This window comes from Leptonychotes weddellii, chromosome 16 (assembly GCF_054177405.1).
Source record: "Leptonychotes weddellii isolate Sample4059 chromosome 16, ASM5417740v2, whole genome shotgun sequence".
NCBI classification, from domain to species: Eukaryota; Metazoa; Chordata; class Mammalia; order Carnivora; family Phocidae; genus Leptonychotes; species Leptonychotes weddellii.
The window spans coordinates 46,942,178-46,959,836 of NC_138384.1; the positions used below are offsets into that span (position 1 = coordinate 46,942,178).

Below are 17,659 nucleotides of genomic sequence, written 5' to 3' on the forward strand. Positions count from 1 at the left end.
CCCTCCTGCTCCTGGGAGGGCGAGGGGCTGCACTGCAGCTGTTCCTCCCGGGCCCACCCGGCCCCCACCCTGCGCTGGCGGCTGGGGGAGGGGCTGCTGGAGGGGAACCACAGCAACGCCTCCTGGACCATCACCTCCAGCTCTGCGGGGCCCTGGGCCAACAGCTCCCTGAGCCTCAGCGGGCCGCTGGGCTCTGGCCTCAGACTCAGCTGCGAGGCCCGGAATGCCCACGGGAAACAGAGCATGGCTATCCTGGTGCTGCCAGGTCAGGGAGGTATGAAGGGTGATGCCCAGGGGAGGGGGCGCATGAACCAGGACCCTAGAAGACGTTGAGGAGAGAAGTGGCTCTGACTCAGACAAAGGGGCACTAGAGGTCAGAGTCATCTGTAGGTTGGCGGGGGAGGGGTTGAGGAAGGGGCCAGGGAAACAGGAGGCTGGGATCACGGAGAGGGGTGGGGGACAAAGGAGCCAGTCCTGGGTAGAAGAGGGCACACCCCTGGGTCATGGATTCCAGAAGGCTGGATGCTCAGGTGCCAGCTTGGTGGGACTGGAGTTTACCCCAGGTCTCTTACCTGCAGGGAGACCAGGGCCCAGGACAGATGTGATTCAGGGGGCCATCTGGGGAGCTGGAGTCACAGCCCTGCTTGCTCTCTGTATCTGCCTTATCATCTTCTTCGCGTGAGTGGTGGCCCTGGTTTGGGTGAAGGCCTCATGAGTTTGGGCAGGGAGGGGACTCAAAGAATCTCCCAAACTCAAAGCCCAGAGCTGAAGAAACCTGGCGAGGTGATGCAGCCAGAGAAGAGTACAATTCGTCCAAGAGGCATCAGGAATCTAGCCTCCTGACATGGAGGCCGGGAGTGGTCTCTTCCCCACAGGGGTTCCCTCTGTCAGGGAGGAGGGAGCCTGCGTTCGCCTCCTGGTGTCTGCAGCCAAACATCATTCTTCATGCCCTGCCTCAGTCAGTCATCCTTCCAGGCTCCCAGCAGCGAGCAGCCAGGCTGAAAGGCCCTGATCTCTCCCCTCAGAGTGAAGACCTACAGGCAGAAATCCAACCAGAAAGCAGCGTGCAGGGATGGCATCGATCCAGCCTTGAATACCGTCTCCCAGGTGAGTGGCCAGGGCCTCTCTTTCTATCTAGCGTCCCACCTGGACACCTCTCCTGGGATGGACCGTGGGGCAGCTCACTCAGCATGCCAAAAGATGAGTCCCTCACCGACCCCCAAAATTTGGTCCTCCCCAGGATTTCTGGCTGCCCTCAACTCAGAGACCCCAGAGCCACCTTTTCCTCTCCCCTCTCCTCCAACCACCAGAGCCAGTGATGGGCCAAGTCCCACCCATTTCCCTTTTTAGCAAAGCTTTTTTTCCCATTTAGCCCCTTCTCTGCTGAGCCCTCACTGTCTCCCTCCTGGGCCACTGGCCTCACCTCCACGACTCCACCTCTCCACCTCTCCTCCCAAGATTTGGGCAAGAAATTCCCCAAACACCTGTAACCCCTGTAGAAAGTAGAAAGAAGCATGAGATCAATTTTAATGTAATATATTATTTAACCCAATATATTCAAAATATTATTTCACCATCATATCATCAAGAATCAATGTACAGATTATTAATGAGATAGTCTGCATTCTTCCTTCGTTTTCTTCTTCTTTTCACACTAAGTCTTTGAAATCCAGGGTTTATTTCATACTCATGGCGCACCTCTGCTCAGAATTGCCATGTTTCACGTACTCAGTAGCCACATGTGGCTAGGAGCTACTGTATTAGACACGTAGTCTGGTTTCCTTGGTCCAGTGTTCTGTGACCTGTCCCTTGCCAAGTCCTCAGCCCACTCCCTGCCCCTGCCCACAAAATCAGCTCCTTATTCCCAGGCAGGGCTCGTTCTCTGTGACTCTGTGCCTTTGCATGCATGATTTCCTCTGACCCTCCGCATTTGCATTGGCCAGACCCCTAATCACTTTTCACGCTCCAGTTTAAATATTCCCCTGCCCTATGCAGGCAGACTGTCATCACACCTCCCTGTAATAATCACAGGCCTGTCCCCAGCACCCTGGGAGCCCCTGGGTGAGTGCTGCTTCTGTGCATCAGATCACAAATTGCAATTAGATCATTTGCGTGTATGTGTGACAATTTGATACTGTCTCCTTGCCCTGATAGGTTGTCTGAGGTCAGAGGTCGTGTGTGCTGAAGAGTTTCTTGACCTTGCTTACTCTGTTTTCATATCTGTAAAATGGGGATAACAGTTATATTATCCACAGGGGAGTGGGGGGAGTTGTAAGGATTCAATGCCATTATGATGAAAATGTGTTAAAGATACAAATGAATGAATGAGTGAATGAATGGATGGATGGATGCTCAGGAAATGGGCATGAAGTGGATAAATGGGTAAGTGCCCCCCAGCCCCCACTTCCCTTCTCCAGACTCAAAGGCCAGCTCCAGTGCCTTCCCTTCATTCCACTCAGGATCACCTGAGCAAACCCTGGTCAGACAGCCTCTCAGACCCTTTGCCCCCAGCTGGGGCCACCTCTCCCTCTGAGAAGGAGCAGGAGCTCTACTACGCCAGCCTCAGCTTCCACGGGCTGAAGCCACACAACTTTCAGGACCGGGAGACCCCTGAGTATGCAGAGATCAAGATCCAGAAATGACGACCCCAACCCGCCCCCTGCCTCCAGGAGGGCCAGCTCTGACTGGAGCCTGGACAGGACATCTCTGAAGAAATGTATGTCAGACTCTGATTCCTTAGAAGTTGACAGCCCTCTGAGCCAAAGTTTATAAATGGGAATGTGACACTCCTTGGAGTGGCTGAAAGTCACAGATTCCTGTGTTCAAACATCAGGCAAGCCACTTCACCTCCCCATGCCTTCCTGTGTTCCTTCCTCTGTAAAATGGGGGATAATATTCATTGGGCACATTGTTCAGTGGGAAAAAATGCATCATTGGCATTGTTAAGTATATCCTTATGTGTTAAGTCTACCTCAGGATGGAGGGAGATACCAACGTTTGAACATATATTATTTTGTCTTTTGTTTTCTTTTCTCTTTTTTGGGGGGGAAGGTGTCATGTATTATTTTTAAAAGTAAATCTATTTCTAAATGTAACTCTCTGGCAGGAGTAGATATTTCTCAATATATGTATCTAACAAAGGATTCATCCGCAGTGTAATAAGAATACATAAGGATCTGGGCGCCTGGGTGGCTCAGTTGGTTAAGCGACTGCCTTCGGCTCAGGTCATGATCCTGGAGTCCCGGGATCGAGTCCCGCATCGGGCTCCCTGCTCAGCAGGGAGTCTGCTTCTCCCTCTGACCCTCCCCCCTCTCATGCTCTCTCTCTATCTCATTCTCTCTCTCAAGTAAATAAATAAAATCTTTAAAAAAAAAAAAAAGAATACATAAGGATCTTCCGAAAATCAGTAAAAAAAAAAAAGGCAGACAACCCAATAAAAAAGCAATATTCAGAGGGCCCATAGGCATATAGAAAGGTGGGTAACGTCAGTAGTTGTCAAGGAAATGTGAGTAAAGACTCCAGTGCTGGGCCACTGAAAGGCCACCACATTGGCTAAAATAATAAAAGCAATTATCAAGAATATCAAGTGTTGAAGACATTACACTAAGTGAAATAAGCCATCACCAAAAGACAAATACTGCATGATTCCAGTTATACCAAGTATCTAAAGTAATCAAATTCTTAAAACAGAAGGTAGAGGGGGCTCCAGGGGAGGGGAAGTAGGAAGCTGCTTTTCAGTAGGTAGAGTTTTAGTTCTGCAAGATGAAGATTTCCTAGAGCTTAATGATGTGCATGTAGTTAACACTACTGTACCCCACACTTAAAAATATTTAAGATGGTAAATTTTATGTTTTTTTTTTTTTTACCACGAAAAAAAGAGTAATATGTAGTGGTTACCAAGGGGTTGGGCGGTTGGAGGTGGATGGACAATTAATATTTAATGGGTACAGAATTTCATCCATCTAGGGAATGGATGATGGTGATGGTTGCCCAATGTGAATGCACTTAATTCCACTAATTGTACACTTAAAACAGTAAATTTTAGGGGCGCCTGGGTGGCTCAGTCGTTAAGCGTCTGCCTTCGGCTCAGGTCCTGATCCCAGGGTCCTGGGATCAAGCCCCGCATCGGGCTTCCTGCTCGGCAGGAAGCCTGCTTCTCCCTCTCCCACTCCCCCTGCTTGTGTTCCCTCTCTCGCTGTGTCTCTCTCTGTCAAATAAATAAATAAAATCTTTAAAAAAAAAACACAGTAAATTTTATGTTATACTTTGCCACAATAAAATTTTTTTCTTAAAGAGTATCAAGTACGCTTCAGCAGCACATATCCTAAAATTGGAAAGATACAGAGAAGATTAGCATGGCCCCTGTGCAAGAATATCAAGTGTTGGTGAAGATGTGGAGCATCTGGAACTCTCATACATTGCCAGGGGTGGGGGGAGTGAGAATTGGTACAACCCCCTTGGAAAAATGTTTGTCACTCTCTACTAACAACTGAGCACGGAGCCAGCAATTTCACTCCAAGGTGTGTATCCAACAGAAGTGCATACAAATGTTCGCCAGATGTGTACGAGAATGTTCATGGCTGCCATTGTTGCCATGAAAAAATGGAACCTGCCCAAATGCCCATAACAGTAAGACAGGTAGACAGACTGCAGAGTATTCATGCAATGGAAGAAGCAAATAGCAACTTTGTACAACATGTAAGAATCTTACAAACATAATGTGACAGAATCCAGACACAAGAGTCCTCACTATGTGACATCTTTGATGTAAGGTTTAGAAACAGACAAAACTAATCTTTGGTATTTGAAGTCCAGATACTGATTACCGTTGGTGGGTAGTGAAAGGAAGGGGCCAGTGAGGACCTCCTGGGGTCTTTTGGTAAAGATCTGTATCTTTTTTTTTTTTTTTAAAGATTTTATTTATTTATTTGAGAGAGAGAATGAGAGAGAGCACATGAGAGGGGGGAGGGTCAGAGGGAGAAGCAGACTCCCCGCCGAGCAGGGAGCCCGATGCGGGACTCGATCCAGGGACTCCAGGATCATGACCTGAGCCGAAGGCAGTCGCCCAACCGACTGAGCCACCCAGGCGCCCATCTTTTTCCTTTTTTTAAAGATTTTATTTATTTATTTATTTGAGAGCGAGAGATAAAGCAGAGCAGGAGGGAGGGGCAGAGAGAGAAGCAGACTCCCCACCGAGCAGGGAGCCCGATGCGGGACACGATACCGGGACTCCAGGATCATGACCTGAGCCGAAGGCAGCCGCCCAACCAACTGAGCCACCCAGGCGCCCCAAAGATCTGTATCTTGATCTGGGTCCTAACTGCTCAGATGTGGTCACTCTCTGAAAGATTTTCTAGTAAAACATTTGTGATTTGTGCCCTTTTCTGTATTTTCTGTGAAAAGTACTCTTCAACAAAATTTACATTAAGATTTTTTTAAAAGATGGGGCACCTGGGTGGCTCATTCAGTTAAGCGTAGGACTCTTGGTTTCCACTCAGGTCATGAACTCAGGGTCGGGACCAAGCCCAGCACCAGGCTCAGGGGAGTCTGCTTCTCTTCCCTTCTCTCTCCCTTTGCCTGCCCCAATTCGCGCGTGCGCCCTCTCTTAAATAAATAAATAAAATCGTTTTTAAAAAAAGATTTTTAAAAGATTATCTTGTAATTACCTAACTCTGATTTCCACCAGACTATAAGCTCCCCCAGGGCAGGGACTATGTCCGGCCCTGTGTTTTCAGAGCCCAGCCTTGGACACAGCACATGAAGTGGGCTCAGGAGACCTTTGAAATGCCTTGCACTTGAGTGCAAGGGGACGACATGCCTGGGCTCTGCTGGGGCCTCCAGCTTGTATTTCCAGCCCAGGGCTCTCTCCTGGACTCTAAATCCCTATGTCTTTTTGGACATATCTCCCTGAAGGACCACAGGCTCCTCACTTTCAATGCATCCCAAACTGGCTCCATGTCTCCCCTCAAGTCTGGTTCTCCCCTTGGTTCTCCATCCAGGATGTGGGAATGTTCCACAGGGCATGCCGCCTGATACCCACCATCTTGGCAAGGAGAGCATCATGCTCCCATGCCTCCATTAACTGCAGCTTCCCACCAGAACACAGTTTCTGGTCTGGTACTCACTGGGCTCTTGTGAAACAGGCCTCTTCCTCTTCTCCAATCTCATAGACACCAGTTTACACTCCTCTCTGGCTGTTCCTCTAAGAGGACACTATCTGAACCACTTCCTGAATCTGGTGAGTCTGCAACTTTTCCTCCCCCACTGGAGGCCGTGAGGTCCCCTTGGGCATGGTATAAAGTGCCCCAAGGAGAAACCAGGTCCAGTAATACTCAAGGCTCAACTTCCAGCATGAAGCCTTCTTGCCCCCCTTCCTGCTATCCTGGGGAAGACTCTGGAACTCCCTCTTCTGGAACCCCACAGATCCCGTTCATCTCTCCACCATAGCTTTAATCCACGGGTCTAGAGACCGTCTTAGTGGTCTTTGTGAAGGTGGTAGGGGACAGTGATTAAAAGTTTAAGCCCCTTCATAATACCTAAAAGGCGGAAACAACCCAAATGCCCATCAATGGATGAATGGGTAAACAAAATGTGGTCTATCCATATAACAGAATATTACTCAGTCATAAAAAAGGCTGAAGCCCTGATACATACAACATACACGAACCTCAAAAATATGCTAAGTGAAGTACTCCAGACACAAAGGTCACTTATTGTATGATTCCATTTATATGAAATATGTAAAATAGGTAAATTCATAGAGACAGAAAGCAGATTATGGGCTGCCAGGGACTGTGGAGAGGGTGACTGTTTTGTGGGTGTAGGGTTTCTTTTTGGGGTGATGAAAATATTCTAAAATCAGATAGAGGTGGTGGTTACACAACGTTGTGGATGTACTAAATACCACTGAATCGTTCACTTTAAAATCACTGATTTTATGTTACATGAATTTCCCCTTAATTAAAAAAATAATAATTTAAGTTCTTCAAAGTCATTTTGCCAGGATTCAAACGCCCACTTCACCACTTAACCTGTTGCTGCTTCCACTTGTTTCTCCCTCAAATGAGGATAACAACATTCCCTAGCTCATTTGGTGGTTTTGAGAATGCACTGACCTAATGCACACGGGGAGGTTCTGTGCCCGGTGTGCGGTGAGCAGCTCTTGGATCCTGGTCAAAGCGCACTCAGCCAAGGGCCAAATGCTGCCCAGGTAATCATTCGACTGGTCGAACAACCTGTAGGCTTCAACCTGTAGACGCATGTCGTCAGTTTCTCCACTGCACCCTAATCAAGTGGGTGACCAACCCTGTGGTCCCAGGGAAAGGCCATTAATGTGCAAGTGAGCAAAGGAGAAGTATAAGGCCTATTTCAGGTATTCACATCAGGGTTTTGTTTCACTTCCCCCTCTCTCATCGCCCATTCCCATGAGTCACCAAGTTCCTGATCTGTCCCCTCCTTTGCATGCCCAGATCAGGTCTCACTTGACCTTTGTCCCCTAGGTCCATTAAAACAGCTACCTCCCCAGCCTCTGGTCTCCCTGTCAGCCCATCTGTCCCTTCCCTGCTAAACACCCTTCTATGCCTGCCCCTCTCCCTCCAGATGAGGGGTCAATTCCAGGGAGAGCTACTCAGGAATTTCCACAATCTCACTGTCACCTGCCTCACCCCTTTCTCTCAGCCACCATCCCTCACACACCTAAGCCACATCCTTGCCATTCCCGGAACATCCCATGCCTGTTGTGCTCTCCTTACTTTGTTCGCACGGTTTCATCTCACTGTGATAGTGTCTCCTTTCTCCATCTTTATCGCACATACTTATCCTTTGAGATCCAGCTCAAATCCACCTCCTCAGACAAGCTGCGTTCCCTATCTCACACCCCCCGCCCCAGCTCTGCAGTTTCCCATGCACTGGATTAGGGCATGGCTTAAAAACCTCAGTGCTATTGATATTTGGGCATAAGGGGCTGAATGAGGCTTCATGGTGGGGGGGGGCTATCCTGTGCACTGTAGGATGGTAAGCAGCGGCCTTGGCCGCTACCCACAAGATGCCAGGAGCTTCCCCTACCCATTTTTGACTGCCAAAAATATCTCCAGACATTGCCAAATGTCTGTGGAGGGGGAGATGGTGCACAAAGGTCCCCCGTTGAGAACCACTGGGTTAGGGCCACCCTCCTTTGCACTCACACAGATGTTTCAACAGAATGGCCAACTTTCTCTAGTTTTTCTTTTCAAGGTTACCACAAACACCACTTCACTCCTGGTCAGTTACAAGACAATTAAGTACATTTCCATTCCTTTGCATAACATTCATGAAGGAAGCCTTGAGAAATCCCTACTTTTCTCCCCATTTCTTCATTCTCCAAATTTTTACTGCATGCCTATTATATTCTGGGAACACCAAGGGGAAGAAGATACAGTTTCTGCCTCAGAAGAGCTCAAGTTCATCGGTGGGGTTCAGGGAAGGGACAGAAATACACAACCTATTAAAACACAGTGTGATGAGGCTCCTATAAGATGGGCATAGGATATTAAACAGATAAGAAGAGCCCATGGTCTGAGGACACAAGGGTGAAAGCTCTGACCTCTGCCTCAGGGGTGGGAAGAGGGTTAGAAAAGGCTTTTGAGGGGAAACTCCTTTCAAGCTCCACCTTGAGGGGCAAGCAGGAGTTGGCCAAGCTGAGGAGAGGAAAAGCAGCCCAGGGAGTGATAACATCAGGTACAAAGCAAGGAAGTGGAGGTTGACTTGGCAGCTTTTTGAGCAAGGACAGTCAGTCTGCAATAGATGGAACCTGAGGTAAAGGACACAAGGTTAATTTTCCCCCTGGAAACTCTGGCTGGCATCTGCTCTCCAAGGGCCCCCTGTAGCCAGGCTGAGGAGGCTGGGCTTCATCTTTCAGTCTGCCACATAAAAAAATGAATGGATTTAAATAGAGACTTTGTTCAAAAGGATTATTGCAATAAAAAAGGAGGATTATTGCAATAGAGGAAGGAGGACTCCTCTTGCCACAGAACAAGTCTGAATAAATCTGAAAAGATGGAAATTATGCAGAGCATCTTTTCTGATCACAGTGGAATGAAACTAGAAATTGATGACAAGAAGGGAAACTGGAAAACTCACAAATATGTGGAAATAAAAAACATGCTCCTAAACAACCAGGGGGTCAAAGACGAAAGCACAAGGAAAACTAGAAAATACCTCAGGCAACTGAAAACTAAAACATGGCATACCAAAATTCATGGGATGCAGTGAAACCAGTGCTCAGGGAGAAATGTAAAGCTGTAAATGCTTACCTTAAAAAGGAAGAAATAGGGCGCCTGGGTGGCTCAGTTGGTTAAGTGACTGCCTTCGGCTCAGGTCGTGATCCCAGGGTCCTGGGATCGAGTCCCGCATCGGGCTCCCTGCTCTGCGGGGAGCCTGCTTCTCCCTCTCCCACTCCCCCTGCTTGTGTTCCCTCTCTCGCTGTGTCTCTCTCTGTCAAATAAATAAATAAAAATCTTTAAAAAAAAAAAGGAAGAAATATTTAAAATAAACCATCTAACTCTGAAAAACAAACTGAGGGTTCTAGAGGGGAGGGGGGTGGGAGGATGGGTTAGCCTGATGGTGGGTATTGAGGAGGGCACATTCTGCATGGAGCACTGCGTGTTATGCACAAACAATGAATCATGGAACACTTCATCTAAAACTAATGATGTAATGTATGGGGATTAACATAAGAATAAAAAAAAAAGAGAAAGATTCAAATAAAAAAAAAATAAAATAAAATAAACCATCTAACTTCACATATTAAGGAACTGGATGAAGAAGAATAAACTAAACCCAAAGTTAGCAGAAGGATCAAAATAAAAAGATTAAAATGGAGATGATTGAAAGAGAATGAAACAACAATAGAGACAATCAACAAGACCAAAAGTTGGTTCTTTGAAAAAGATTAGCAAAATTGGCCTACGTTTAAGCTAGATCAACTAAGAAAGAAAAAGACTCAAATTACAAAATGAGGAATAAAAGTGAGAACATTACTACTGATTCTATCAAAATAAAAAAGATAATAAAAGCATACTATGAACAATTGTATACGAACAAATTGGGTAACCTAGATAAATGAACACATTCCTAGAAACACACAATCTAGCAAGATTCAATCATGAAGAAATAGAAAATCTGATAGACCTATAACTAGTAAGATTGATCAGTAATCAAAAAGCCCAGGACCAGATGGTTTCATGGGTGAATTCTACCAAACATTTAAAGAACTAGGGATGCCTGACTGGCTCAGTTGGTAAAGTGTGTGACTCTTGATCTTGGGGTTCTAAGTTTGAGACCCACATTGGCTGTAGAGATTACTTAAAAATAAAATCTTTAGAAAAAAAATAATAAAGAAGAATTAATACCACCCTTTCTCAAACTCTTCCAAAAAGATCAAAGAGGAAGGAATACTTCCTAACTCATTCAATGAGGCCAAGTTTATCCTGATACCAAAATGAAACTACAGACCAATATCCTTTAGATATGACAACAAACACAGGCAACAAAAGAAAAAGGAGATAAATTGAACTTCATCAGAATTGAACATTTTTGTGCTTCTAATGATACTTTTAACATTGTGAAAAAGGACTCACAGAATGGGAGGAAACATTTGCAAATCAGGTATCTGATAAAGGATTAACATCCACAATATAGAAAGAGGCCCTACAACTCAAAAACAAATACGATAACCCAATTTTTTAAATGGTGAAGGACTTGAATAGACATTTCTTCAAAGAAGATATATAAATGGGCAGTAAACACATGAAAAGACGCTCAACATCACTAGTCATGAGGGAAATGCAAATCAAGATCAGAATGAGATACCATTTCATACCTATTAGGATGGCTATTATCAAAACCAGAAAAAATAAGGTTGATAAAGTTGTGGAGAAATTGGGACCTTTGTGCATTGCTGATGAGAATGCAAAATGCTGCAGCCACTGTGGAAAACAGTATGGAATTTCCTCAAAAAATTAAACATAGAATTATCATATATCCAGTAATTCCACACTGGGTATTTACCCAAAGGAAAAAAAACCACTAATTCAAAAAGATATATACACCCCTGTGCTTACTGCAACATTATTTATTTTTTTTTACAGATTTTTTTTTTTTATTTGACAGAGAGAGACATAGTGAGAGCAGGAACACAAGCAGGGGGAGTGGGAGAGGGAGAAGCAGGCTTCCCGCGTAGCAGGGAGCCCGATGCGGGGCTCAATCCCAGGACCCTGGGATCATGACCTGAGCCGAAGGCAGACGCTCAACGACTGAGCCACCCAGGCGCCCACTGCAACATTATTTATAATAGCTCAGATGTGTAGGTAACCCAAGTGTCCACTGATAGATGAATGGATAAAGAAGATGTGGTGCATATATACAATGGGACATTACTCAGCCATAGAAAAGGATGAGATTTTGCCATTTGCAACAACATGGATGGACATGGAGGGTACCGTGCTAAGTGAAATAAGTCAGACATAGACAAATACCATATGATTTCACTCATATGTGGAATTTAAGAAACAAAACAAATGAGCAAACAAAGAAAAAAAGACAAAAAATACACTTTTAAATACTGAGAACAAACTGGTGGTTGCAGGTGGTGGTGGGTGGGGGGATGAGTGAAATAGAGAATGGGAATTAAAATATACAGTTAGGGGGTGCCTGGGCGGCTCAGTCATTAAGCGTCTGCCTTCAGCTCAGGTCATGATCTCAGGGTCCTGGGATTGAGCCCCACATCGGGCTCCCTGCTCAGCGGAAAGCCTGCTTCTCCCTCTCCCACTCCCCCTGCTTGTGTTCCCTCCCTCGCTGTGTCTCTGTCAAATAAATAAATAAAATCTTAAAAAAAAAATAAAATACACAGTTAGGGTGATGAGTACTGAGTATGTATAGAATTGTTGAACAACTATATTGTGCTCCTAAAACTAATATATCATTGTATGTTGATTAAACTTCAATTAAAAAAAACATAAAAATAACATTACCCCTCAGGGATGTGCAATTAAAACTACAATAAAGTATCACTACACAAACACCAGAATGGCTAAAATTAAAGATTAGTTATTATCAGGTGTTGACAAGGATGTGGAGCATCTGTAACTCATGGGTTGCTCCACGGGTATAGCCTGGTTTGTCCACTTTGGAAAATTCTCTGGCAGTATCTGACCAACTAAACACATGGCTAACATGAAACTTTTTTGTTTTTGTTGTCCATTTAAGAAATATTTATTGATAGGTACTATGGGAAATACAAAGACGAGTCTGACACAGATCCTGCCCAGAAGGAGCTTACAGTCTAGTAGGGGAGATAGAGCACACACATACAGGGGATACATGGTCAGAGCTATATTTCAGCAAGATGAGTCTAATACTGCTAATATGAAACTCTGAGTTCCTTCCCCCTCGGCCTGTTCATGATTAAATGAAAACGTATTGATGAATATTAAATATCCGCAATATTCCAAGCATGCAAGAAACCACAGTGAAAAAAGACAGAACAAAACTTTGCCCACAGGGAGCTTGCATTCTAGTGAAGTAGTCAGACCGTAAGCAAAACTATAATTTAGTAGCAGTGCTTTGAAAATGTTCAGTGGTTGAGAAAAGTGTTTAATGAGTAGAACGAGGGGGGTGCCTGGGTGGCTCGGTTGGTTAAGCGACTGCCTTCGGCTCAGGTCATGATCCTGGAGTCCCTGGATCGAGTCCCGCATCGGGCTCCCTGCTTGGCGGGGGGTCTGCTTCCCCCTCTGCCCTCTTCCCTCTCGTGCTCTCTGTCTCTCATTCTCTCTCTCTCTCAAATAAATAAATAAAATCTTTAAAAAAAAAAATGAGTAGAACGAGGAACTGAGCCATCAGAGTGAAGAGAGTGGAGTGGTCTTCGTTAACAACATCAAGAAAAGCCTCTCTAGAAAGAAAACGGGAACCCACATTTTCACGGCACTGCCCGCCGCTACTGGTTGGTTCAAGTCCTGCTTGCCGGGCTGCAGCTGCCTCATTGATTGGCCGCAGGGTAAGGGCCCGTGCAGCCTCTGATTGGCTGAGGAATAGGTGTGTAGTCGCTGATTGCCTGCAGTATAGGCCTGTCCGGATGCTGATTGGCTGTAGAATAGGCCCATGCAACCGCTGATTGGCTGCAGGGTAGACACACCCATGCAAGGCCGGAGGGCAGGACCAAGGGAGACTTCCTCCGCTCCACAGCCGTCCGCGCGCCGCAGATGCGAGGCGGCTGGCCTCGCGAGCCAGACCCGGCCAGTTGGCTTTCCTGGCAACCGTTGAGTGCGCGATTTGTGTTGGAACTGCCCCAACTGGGCTTCCAGGAGAGCGGGGCTTCTCTGTCAGTCAGGCGGTCCCATGCTCGACAGTCAGGTTTGTGGGGGCGGGTGGGGGGGGCGTGGGAGAGAGACACGGTTAGGCTCCAGAGCTGCCCCTCGAGCCTCGCTGTGGGGACGGAGACCTCCTCTGGATCAGTCAGCCGCGGAGGCCCCTTGAGAGCCGCCGCTGGCTCTTCAGCCCGTCGTTCACCAGGAGCCTGACAGCGTTCAGCCTGCCATCAAGTGGGTCACCTGGTCAGCCTCAAGGGCAGCCAGGCGGATCACCAGGTGGCCTGTTGATTAATGATCGGATGAGTGCGGTGAGGAGTCAACAGGTAGTCCCCTTGCAAACCAATTAATGAGGTAGTCAGATAATCCACCCCCTTGGTAGCCTGCCCTGTTAGTCAGTTCATTATGCTCCCTCTGAATCAGTCTCTTAATCAGTTAATCCGCCTGTAAGGCACTCAGTCGTTGGTCCCACGGTTATCCCAAGTGTAAGCCAGTTAATCAGCTTCACTGTTAGCCTTTGGTTTTTCTAGAAAATCAGCTTTCCAGTCAGCCTAAGTAGGTCAGGCATCCAAAAGTGAGTCTTTTCCACAGCAAGTCGGGAAAGCCCTTTATACCACTTGGGCTCTGCCAAGGAAACACACAGTCGGAAGTGTGCTGAGGACAAAGAATATTCTGGAGCCCTTGGAACAGAGCCAAAGGTAAATGGAGAGGAGAAATGATGGGCAAAGGGAAATGTAAGGGGTGGGGGGAGAAGAGAGGGTGCATGAGGAGTCATGCCATGTCTAAAGCCTGGCAGAGAAGAGCAAGAAGAAACCAGAATTTTAGAGCTGGACGGATCACTACATCTCAAATCATAAACCCCATTCGTGTTACAGATGAGGAGATCAAAGGAAAAGCAGAGAGGAGAAAATATTGGACCAAGGCTATTCAGTGATTTACTTGCAAAGCCTGGGACAGGACCCAGACAGGGCTCATTCCAACATCTAAAACGGGGCTTTAAATCAGAGAAGGGGGGGGGGGATTTGGCAGTGCAAAAAGGGAGCAGATGTGGCTTTCCTCCCTCTGGGTTTCTGCTCAGATGTCACTTCCTCAAAGAGGACTTTTCTGACCACCCTACCTAGACTGTTTCCCCACTGTCCCCCATCCCATAACCCTCTATCCTATTATCCTGCATTATTTTTCTTCTGTAGTACTTAATGGCTATCAAATTATCTTGATTGCCAACTTGTTTATTGTCTGCCTTCCACACTAGAATGAGGACAGGGATTGTCTCATTCTTGGTTACCGCCTTATGCCTAGGACAGTGCCTGGCATAAAGCTCAAAATGCTGGTTGCTGGAGGGAATGAGTGAGAGTGCTGTCACTAGGTATTGTGCTTCTTGAGACTCATTAGAGGAAGCAGACTGTGTTTGGAAGTAGAGAGCCTCCACAGAGTGGCAGGAGGTGAGGTCAGAGAGGCAACGGGAGAGGGCTTTGTGCAGCACTTTGACTTTTACTCTGAGTGAGATGAGAGCCACTGGAGAGTTTTGAGCAGAGAAGGGGCAGGATCTTGCTGAGACGTTGATAGGTTCCCTCTGGCTGCCACTGTGGGGAATAGAATGGACAGGGACTAAAGGTAGAGCAGCACGGCCAGTGAGCAGGTTACTGTAGCAATCTGGGTGAGAGAGGATGGTGGTTTGGGCCAGGGTGGCCACAGTGGAGGTGACTGATAAGTGCTGAGATCTTGAATATATTTTAAAAACAGTGCCAGGATGCCTGGGTGGCTCAGTCGGTTAAGCGTCTGCCTTTGGCTCAGGTCATGATCTCGGGGTCCTGGGATTGAGCTCCACATTGGGCTTCCTGCTCAGCAGGACCTCTGCTTCTCCTCTCCCTCTGCCCTTCCCCTGCCCCGCTCGTGCTCTCTCTCAAATGAATAAATAAAATCTTAAAAAAAAAAAAAAAGTTGGTGTGGAGAAAGAGGAACTTGAATTTTAAATCTGTCTCCAACTACACTTGCTCAGTGCATTAAGAAAATTCCTTATTTTTTCATCTAAAACTAATGATGTAATGTATGGGGATTAACATAAGAATAAAAAAAAAAAAAGAAAATTCCTTATTTCTCCAAGCTTCAGTTTCCTCCCCCATAAGGAGGAAATCATAAGACTTAATTCCTCAGGGTTTCTGGAAATAAATGAAGACTACCCAAATGAGAACAAACAAATTACTTAGTCAGAGCTTGCTGTAACAAGAGAGTCAGCCACCATCCCTTGCATTCGGCCAATGACTCAAAGGCAGGCAGCACAGTGGGAAAAAGAAGTTTCAGAAAGGGTCGAATTAGAGATTGTGATCATGGGGAAGCTAAAGTTTAGCCAACTAGAAGTGGGGGCATCTTATGTGATTGGATTGGGAGCAGATTTGACTTTCTGTGATTGGTTCTGAGCGGGAAGCAGGGGCAAAAAATAGGGAACCTGGTGCTCATTGACCAAGTTCTGACCATTCAGGGCCAGTTGCTGCAGAGATTGTGGTTTGGCTTCCTGGACTCGTTGCTGCAAAGTGACTCGTTTGCTCGAAGTGCAAAATCAGAGTCATATATGCCAGATAGCTGAGGCTCGAGGGTCATATATGGTATGACCATTGTCTGTATATTCAGTGTCTCAGGTTCTTGGGAGGATAAATGGGATGATGTACATGTGAAATTGGTGGGTATTAGTAGCTAAATAGATTAGTTTAAAATATTCTAAAATTTCGTGATGGCCTACTTACGCAATCCTGTCTTTGTTCTCATTTACTGAGTCATCTTTATGAAAAGAATTGGTTGTAATACATGAATGCATACTTATGTGTCAAACAATGCCAATGTTCAATGGTTAAGAAAAGTGTTTAATGAGTAGAACGAGGAACTGAGCCATCAGAGTGAAGAGAGTGGAGTGGTCTTCGTTAGCAACATCAAGAAAAGCCTCTCTAGAAAGAAAACGGGAACCCACATTCTCACGGCACTGCCCGCCGCTACTGGTTGGTTCAAGTCAAGAGTATGCACCAGCATACTCTGTATCTTTCCAGATCTTTGCTTTATTTATGTTTATGTATTTATGTATTATATATGAACATATAACTTATATATGAGCATATATATTTACATATAATACACATATATACAACTTTCATATAAATGACAATGATCAAATTTTCATTTACGTATTATGAAATATTTCAGACAAATAGAAAGGTGTAAAATGGTATTACAAGAGCACGTATCTGCTACCCAACTTAAAATTTAAAACACTGCCTCTTTATCCTTTCCCCAAATATATTTCCCACTCAAACCTGGAAATAACTGCTACCTTGGATTTGGCATTTATCACTCTGTGTAGAAAGGTATTTAACCTAGCCTGAAGAAAGGTCTGGCCTTTGCCCTTGGCTTCTGGAAGATAATCTCCAAGTCCCTAGAATGTCATTCCTGACAGGAGTGTCTTTGTTTGCCTGGGGGGCATCACACTGAGTAGTCTGAAAGTGTGATTAGGGGCAGGGGCTGGCCACACCAGATCATGTAACAGTATGATTTAGAATGGGGTCTTTGGATCATGCGGTATCAGCTCACCAAGAAGGAGCTGGAGATGGAGGGGCGCCTGCGTGGCTCAGTTGGTTAAGTGGCTGTCTTCAGCTCAGGTCATGATTTCAGGGTCCTGGGATCGTGCCCCATGTCAGGCTCTGCTTCTCTCTCCCTCTCCCTCTGCCCCCCCCCCGCCCCCACCGCTTGTGCTTTCTCTTTCTCTCAAATAAATAAAATCTTTTTTGTTTTTTAAAGAAGGAGCTGGAGATGGAGACTTAAGGTCAGCCATGGGGGCAGTCAATCATGCCCATATGATTAAGGTCCAATAAAAACTCTGGGCACCAGGCTCAGGTGAGCTTCTCCGGTTGTCATATTCCATGCATATTGTCACACATCATTACCAGGAAATATTAGTTATACTGACCATGATTCCACAGGGAGAGGGCAGCTGGAAACTCTCTGGTTGGAAATTTCCTGGACTCTGCCCTATATGCTTCTTCCCTGGGCAGATTTTAATCTGTATCCTTTAGTTGCAATAAACAATAATCGTGAGTATAACAGCTTGAGTAGTCTTGAGGACCTTAAAACTCACAATTGGTGTTAGAAGTGAGGGTGGTTTTAGAGACCTTTGAAATCTGCAGTTGGTGTCAGAAGTGAGGGCATTTTTTGGACTGTTCACTAACTTTGCAGTTGGCATCAGAAATTAGATTTGTGAAAACCTGGCTCAGTGAAACATAAATTTTGGGAAGAGCAAGGATATGAAGTCAGGGGAAGATAAAGCTTTCATGTCC

General features: G+C 45.9%; 1 protein-coding gene and 1 non-coding gene across 2 annotated transcripts; both read left to right on the top strand.

Annotated features, from left to right (window-relative positions):
• The first annotated feature begins 6 nt into the window (after positions 1-6).
• Positions 7-3,095, top strand: LOC102747271 (sialic acid-binding Ig-like lectin 5). Its single transcript, XM_081807719.1, has 4 exons — positions 7-265; positions 579-678; positions 1,026-1,107; positions 2,460-3,095. Exons 1-4 carry the CDS (start codon positions 244-246, stop codon positions 2,640-2,642), a joined length of 387 nt encoding a protein of 128 aa, XP_081663845.1. The 5' UTR covers positions 7-243; the 3' UTR covers positions 2,643-3,095.
• A 1,207-nt stretch (positions 3,096-4,302) lies between these two features.
• On the top strand, positions 4,303-4,408 carry LOC115938808 (U6 spliceosomal RNA). The gene has a single exon (XR_004073836.1). It is a non-coding gene; the product is annotated as a U6 spliceosomal RNA (small nuclear RNA).
• Positions 4,409-17,659: the final 13,251 nt, after the last annotated feature.

Coding starts and splice junctions, on each gene's coding strand:
- LOC102747271 (XM_081807719.1), top strand. CDS start 244: ATGGCTATCCTGGTGCTGCCAG. Junction 266..578: donor GGCTATCCTGGTGCTGCCAG/GTCAGGGAGGTA, acceptor TCTTACCTGCAG/GGAGACCAGGGCCCAGGACA. Junction 679..1,025: donor TGCCTTATCATCTTCTTCGC/GTGAGTGGTGGC, acceptor CTCTCCCCTCAG/AGTGAAGACCTACAGGCAGA.